Consider the following 7,160-nt stretch of genomic DNA (forward strand, 5'->3'; position numbering starts at 1 on the left):
CATAATCCAGCCAAGATGTACATCGAGTTGGATATGGTAAATGGGATATTAGTTATTGGTTAGTGCTTATTGGATCCTGGATACTAGAAACTAGATCCTGAATATCAGATACAATAAGCTGGGTAATAGAAAGGGGATACCGAGTTACTACATTCTGGATACTAGAAACTGGATTTTGAATACAGGAAAAAGCATACTAGATCCATAACACCCAATGCTAAATAATATTTGGATAAAAACAGAATATTAAATCTATAATACTGTGTATAAATACCAAGTACTGCATATAATAATAAATATACATAATACAATACCTAACAATAGGATCAAAACTTGAATATTGGATATATAACAGTAAAAAGCGGACAACCCCTCATGAATTTGGTCTAAACCCTCGTCTTTGGTGAAAGCATAATTATAATAAAAGCAGACAATGCTCAATTACCAATTACCTTACTCACTTACCAATTATTTTGATGGCATTTGGATTCCACTTTTATCCGCAAATCACCTCCAATGGCTTTCGTTAGCATTCAGCATTCACACACATAAATTTCACTTGCACTAAATTCGATACACTTGTCCATATATAGACAACGGATCTGGCATTATATCACACACTGACCGAACGACCGACCGGCCGACCGTAAATGAACTTTCAATTAGCCTACATTGATTTTCACTTTTTCGTTTTGTGGAAAACTGACGAGCGTTTTGGCGCATGGAATTTCAATCGAATTTTAAGGGTATATACTGGAATACTGGGTCAGCAAATATCGGTATATAGCATCTATTTGGGACTGGCACAATGCCTCAAGGTCTTTCCCAGGCCTTGCTGTTGGAGGAGATGTCATCATGTAATATGTTTTTTTTTTGACAAAGTGCCCACCACCGTAAATAAACACAAGAAAAAAAAAAAAACAAAAAAACTAAAATACAAATAAAAAAAACACCATAAATACTTGTTCAACTCGATGCTTTATGAGCTCCTCCCGCCGACGACGTGAGTGGCATTGATAATATAACGATTCCACAACCAAAAATCAAATGGGTTTCTTCACAACTTGAAGCCGGAGTGTATGCTGACTATGCCAAAGGTGAGGTTCTCGTATGAAACTTGCTCGAAGCCGGCCTCCTGGATCATTTGCTTGAACTGCTCTTGCTTGGGAAACCGGCGGATGCTCTCCACCAGATACTGATAGGCTTGCCACTGGCCGGCGAGGAGTTGGCCCATTGGCGGTATCAATTGGAAGGAGTATTGATCGTACAGCCACTGCATTGTCTCATTGGTCAAATGGCTAAACTCCAGGCACATGAATCTTCCTCCCGGCTGTAGCACGCGATAGGCCTCGGCTAGGACCTGGACGGAGATAAATAATCATGTGAGTAGAGATAAATCATTGGGCAGCAGCTCCTCCCTACTCACCTTATCCACCCGCGTGACATTCCTTATGCCAAAGGCAATGGTGTAGGCGGTGTAGCTGTCGCTCTCAAAGGGCAGCTTCTCGGCATCGGCACACTTCCATGCGATCGTGGAGTTGGGCAACTTCTCCGAAGTGAGTCCCAATCGCCTGGCCCTTTCCTCACCCACATCCAGCATGTGCTGATTGATGTCCGAAACGGTGACATGGCTCACGCGTTGCTTCGGATTCGATTGGTTGGCCAGGTAGCGAAGATAGCGAAAGGTAATGTCCCCGGTGCCGCCGGCCATATCCAGCAGTCGCATGCCGTGCACAGGTCCCAGTCGTTCAACGAATATGTCCTTCCACACGCGGTGGATGCCCAGGGACATGGCGTCGTTCATCATGTCATAGGACTGGGCCACCTGTTCAAACACTTGGTGCACTGGAAGAAGAGAGTCTAGGTAATCTAGAGACACCTAAAATCACCTGGCTACGCACCTTTTTGCTCCTTTTCGCTTTCCCTAACCGTTTGGAAGCCAAAGTGTGTGGTGTGCTCCTCTGGCGTTGCCGTTCCAGCGCTGGAACTTGCTTGCCCTGCTGCTCCTCTTGTCCAAAGTGGCGAAGTCGTTGCTTGCGCCGCTGTCCGGTTGTTCAGAAATCGGCGGGTTAGGGACAGCAGCACTCGGTTGCTCCTTGTACTTTGCATTTTGCGCGTTTTTATAATAATTAATATTATGAAAGAATAAAAACAACCGGTAAACAGCTGCTGAGAATCAGGTACTATAGTTGTCCTTGTCTGGCAGCCGGCTAGAGATGCGAGTTGAGCTTCGCTGTGCTTTTTCCTATCGATAACACCCGGGGAAAAAACAAATAGTTATCTATTTTGAAATTTGTCTTGAAAATGACAAAATGGAAGCCACGTTTTAGCCAACAAAAAAATTAAAGAACATAATATTATAAACTTTCTTTTTTATATATTTATATAGAAATTAATGTTAAAATAATAGGTCATGAGGGAAAGCCAAATAAAATATATATACTATAAGAAAAGTTGTATATTATGTTTATTTATTCATTTTTTATTTATGTCACTCCAAAAAGAGTTACCAACAGCATACATCTTTTGATATACATATGTGTTTCGAAAATAAGACATTAAATTTTGATTTAATCCGCACATTTAATAATTGTACGCCCGTCTTTATTTTTTAAGATGTGAAAAAAATACACACCAATTATTGTCGCTTTTCCTTATGCGTTTTTCTTCCTTCTTTCATTGTTCTTCTGTCTTTGTACTTCTTTCTTTGTACTTTCTTGGTACTTCTTTCTTTGCATTGTCGTCTGTATTTATGAGTTACCATATCTTGGTATTGTTGATTTAGTTAAATTGTCATTTATATATATTTATATGCATATATATAAAGCTATATGCATATAAATACATATATATGTAAATGAGATCACGATACGAATGGGTACGCTCAGTAGTAGTACTCCTCCTTTTCCTCGGAATCGGTGATTAGATCGCTCATCAACGGCTCGAAGCACGACTTGGGTATCATGGTGCCCACAAAAATTTCTTCATCGGTCGTCTGGATGCGTATCAGCTGGACCTTGCCGTTGGAATGCGTATTCAGTATTTTCATAATGCGGCCCCATATGGAGAGCACGGAACCGGCCAGGACATGATACAGGCGCTGACGCATGCCCACCTGCAAGGTACAAAGAACGAGTAATGGTTTCTAAGATTTATAGTTTATATTTTACCTAAGTAACTCACCTCACAATCATTGCCCAGAGTAACATTCCGACAGGTGACATTCCAATATGCATGAGAGCACGTATTTACCGAGATATTATACTGCTCTGTCCAATGAGACTCCGCCTCCGTTATTCGCACCTTACGATACTTCTTCTCCAGATCATATAGCGACTCAAGACGCGCCTGCAGGCCAGTATTCGGTCTGTAGACCTGGCACATGATTTCCTTTTTGTTACGCGGCTCCTTCTTCTTTTTGGAATTATCGGAATCTTCACCAGAGCTGTTGCTGCTACTGATACTGCTTTCGGCGCTCGTTTCGGTGTTTGAAAAGAGCACCACCATAATGACAGAGCGCCTGTGATTACGCGACTTATGGGATAGGTAGAAACCCTCGTAATCGTGGTATAGATCGGCATATCTGTGAAACAATTAATTTTACATTAATATTAGGCATATCTTTTTTGGAATAGCTTCCTTTCCACATACTTGCAAAGGGCATCCTGAAAGAACATGCCACGATCCACTATTATCGTATGCAGGTCCGTGAACGCCACTCCGGTGGCATTACGTCGCTGAAAGCGAATGAGACGCAAGCGGGTCACATTCTCCTCCCCAGCAACCAAGTCTGAGAGCATTAAAAACCCTGTTTTAGGACAGTTCTTGTACGTATAATATATAATCATTGAAGACTCACCAACAGAGCCATGATCGAAGTTACCGGCGCGCCTCGCCTGATGCATGATGGCTGACATGGTGTCGGAAAAATATTTGAAAATACGCTCCTGCAGGTCCAGCGGAAAACCGAGAATGCGTTTAAAAAACTTTGATAAGTTCTTGTAGTCTTTTATCACGCCGAGTTCTCCCGAATCGACCTTGCTCTTCATGATTATGCCCACGCCCATCAAGGCGCCAGCGATATCCTTAAAGAATTCGCCGCTATAATCCGCGGGAGGTGGAACCAGTGGCGTTACATAGCCCAATATGGTATGCATCATCACCTCCAGAGCCTGTTTGCAGTATTTGTTGTCCACATCGACTTTGGAGATATCACTGGCCTCGGTGGACCGTCGATCGCCATGGCTGATGGCACCCAGTGACTCCAAACGCGTGGCCACCAAGGCAGCTAAGTGTTGCTCCCAAGTTAGTTTCGAGATGATAAAGATGTACTGAGGGCAATGGGCCTAGAAGGGGTGTATTGGAATTATAAGGATATTATCTCACCGAACAAAGTCAAAATCAAGGTTCTATGCTCACCTGACTAGTGCGATGTGTGCGTCCAAATTGCTGTACTGCCTGGTTGACGGACAAGGGTAGCTCCAGCGTGATGTGCACCCGAGACCGCTTATTAGACATCCGACGATCGCAGTGAAGGGGGATACCACCAGTGGCCGGCTCCGATATAATGGCAGCATTTTTGTAAAGCATAAAGGCATTCTTCTCCTTTATATTCAGCAAATCCACCGACGCACGCGAGTTAATGCGCATATTGTACTTTAAGGAACCATCATCGTTCTCGACGAAACGACCACGCCTCTCCGTCATCTCGGCCACAAATTCGGTGCCACCGAGCTCGTCGATAATCTGATCAATTGAATTTGACGGCAAAATTGAACCCAAGAGTTCAATTTTCCGCAACAGCTCCTGTTTTATGGTGTAGACATTCAGGATGGCATTTTTGCGCCTGCGTAACTCGGATTTGACTCTATTGGCGATATTTGTAGCGGAGGTCTCAGCGGCTGACATGGTATCGATGGTGATGGTGCTGGAGGAGGTGCTGGATGTAGCAGCCGCTTCTGTTTCCTGTTCTAGCTTGAGTTTCTTATTTTCATTTGTGACATCACTGCTGCTGGAGGAGAGATTTAAATTGTCATCGATGGCCATATCACTGTCCTTATCATCATTGTCGTCGTCATCCTCTTCGGCCTCATCATCCGCATCCTCCTCGTTCCTGTCGCTTCCGCCAGCGCTTCGCTTCTTGGTCTTGCCATTACTGGTGCCTTCACCCATCTGCTTGTTCACCACTTCAGAGCTGTTGTTGTTATTGTCCGTTGAGGAAGACTCAGGCTGCGAGGACGAATCATCCTTTATGCGGCGCATGAAATTGATCATATTGCGACTGGGCAAAGGAAAATGACGTTCCACAAGAGACTGAAAGACACCTCTGAGGCAGGCAAAGGATGTGTTTAAAAGCATATAAAGTAAGAGAAAAGGGCTACATACTTGGCGCTATACACAAAATCGATTGTTGCAACATCATCCGGCACTAATCTATCCTCGACTATGCCCCTCGTCGACTGCAGGCTAATGACCACATTCTTGCCATACTTGATGCACTCACGGGCCATCAGGATCGCACGTTTGACCTTCGGGGCGAGCCACAGATACTTGAAGAATCGATAATGCGATGACCAAAAATGTCCCCACATGATCTTCCTCAGGCCGCGCTTGGTACCGACGATTTCTGCTGCCTCTTTGAACTTTTGGAGGGCTTCCACCCAGAGCTGCACGGATTGATCGTAGATTCTCAGGAACTCCTTGGTCACAGGCATCTCCTCGATCCGGAAGCTGACACCTTCGAAGCCCAGCTGACGGGCTATATACAGACCGCGAACCTTCAAGTCCATGCCCACAATCTCGATGGCACTACCGCCACTGCAAAGGTAGGGATCAGAGGTAGTCAGTCAAGATCATATCTGGTATACATATATATACTATTTCTTTCAAACTCACTGTCTCTCCATAGCTGTGTAGAAGTCATTAAAGCAACAAAATGTGTGCTTGCCATATCCCCACAAGCCCAAACGCACCATGAATCCCATATTCTTGAGGTCCGTGACACCCATGGCGGAGGCATACACCACCCTGGCCTTGGGTAGCTGCCCTTGCAGATCGAGCACAGCTTGACCTATCACTGTGGGCTCTTCAGAGTCAAAAGGACACAGATTCTTGGTCTTGTGGCACTCATCAAAGATAATCAGGCCATCAAAGTTCTGGCCGCACCAGTCCAAAAGCTGGCCGAAGCGCGTGCTATACTTGCCGGTCGTGTCGTCCGATTCCTCAATCAGCGATGAATATGTGCAAAAGATCATGCCGCAATCGTGAAACACCTGTGAGCTGATTTTTTCGTATTTGAAATCCTTCAATTCACGGATATAGATATGCGTGGCTCCGATAACGGCAAGATCACGCAAAATATCCGGTCGGACAAATTTGGACACAGTTACCCAGATGCCCTTCTGCCGTCCCCTTAGCCAGTTCTCATAGATAATGCCGGCAATGGTGCGATTCTTGCCCGCTCCTTCGCCATCGCCGATCAAGAAGCCCACACGACTGCCGTCCGGCAGCACGTGGTCATGGGCCTGCGCGGCATACGTTATGGTCTCCAACTGCATGCAGCTTAGTTCACCGCTTTGGATCGGTGCCTGGGGTATACCCAGTTGGTAATATATATCACATGGCTCCACGGAACCCAGGGATGTTGTCTCCACAACGGGAACGGGATGCTCCTTGCCCACTTGCACTAAGAAAAGGAACGTTGTTCCTCTTGAACCAACTCGGAAAATATGGAAAATAAACTAGAAACTACTCACTTTTGGATGGCCAATACTCTTCATAGTCGGCCATCGCCATTTTGTCGTCGTTAACCTTTTCCGCTTCCGTTAACGTTCTTTTCTGATTAAAGGCCAACCGGCTAGAGATGTGAGAAGCCTTGTAGTGGTGGAGAAGCTTTGATGTCCGCGTATATCGATGTTTTTCGATGACTTATCGATGTGTGAGTAACAAGGACATTTTATTTTTGTGGCTTAAAATCGAGGTAAAAAATTATCACAAATATAAAGGTTTTACGGTAAAGTAAACAAAGTATGCTATTTTATTGGTTTTTAAAATATCGATGCATCGTTGGAAACATCGCGTTTGAGTGAGAAAATATCAGCACCTGAAACAGCTCTTGCCATACTAATTTCTTATTCGATATTTTAAGTCACACAAATATC

The 7,160-nt window shown here is 44.4% G+C and overlaps 2 protein-coding genes across 2 annotated transcripts; both read right to left on the minus strand.

The window, feature by feature from the left end:
* Positions 1-962: 962 nt before the first annotated feature.
* On the minus strand, positions 963-2,223 carry Coq5 (ubiquinone biosynthesis protein COQ3, mitochondrial). Its single transcript, XM_020948018.2, has 3 exons — positions 1,902-2,223; positions 1,427-1,845; positions 963-1,360 (listed from the first exon to the last, which is right to left on the minus strand). Exons 1-3 carry the CDS (start codon positions 2,107-2,109, stop codon positions 1,058-1,060), a joined length of 930 nt encoding a protein of 309 aa, XP_020803677.2. The 5' UTR covers positions 2,110-2,223; the 3' UTR covers positions 963-1,057.
* Positions 2,224-2,461: 238 nt separating this feature from the next.
* LOC110180345 (protein strawberry notch-like) lies at positions 2,462-6,861 on the minus strand. Its single transcript, XM_020948007.2, has 8 exons — positions 6,756-6,861; positions 5,896-6,685; positions 5,386-5,817; positions 4,420-5,326; positions 3,860-4,346; positions 3,652-3,790; positions 3,184-3,583; positions 2,462-3,115 (listed from the first exon to the last, which is right to left on the minus strand). The coding sequence occupies exons 1-8, from the start codon at positions 6,793-6,795 to the stop codon at positions 2,885-2,887; spliced, it is 3,426 nt and encodes a 1,141-aa protein (XP_020803666.2). The 5' UTR covers positions 6,796-6,861; the 3' UTR covers positions 2,462-2,884.
* Positions 6,862-7,160: the final 299 nt, after the last annotated feature.

The sequence above is a fragment of the Drosophila serrata genome, unplaced genomic scaffold (assembly GCF_035046125.1).
Source record: "Drosophila serrata isolate PLE 108 unplaced genomic scaffold, ASM3504612v1 contig_276, whole genome shotgun sequence".
NCBI classification, from domain to species: Eukaryota; Metazoa; Arthropoda; class Insecta; order Diptera; family Drosophilidae; genus Drosophila; species Drosophila serrata.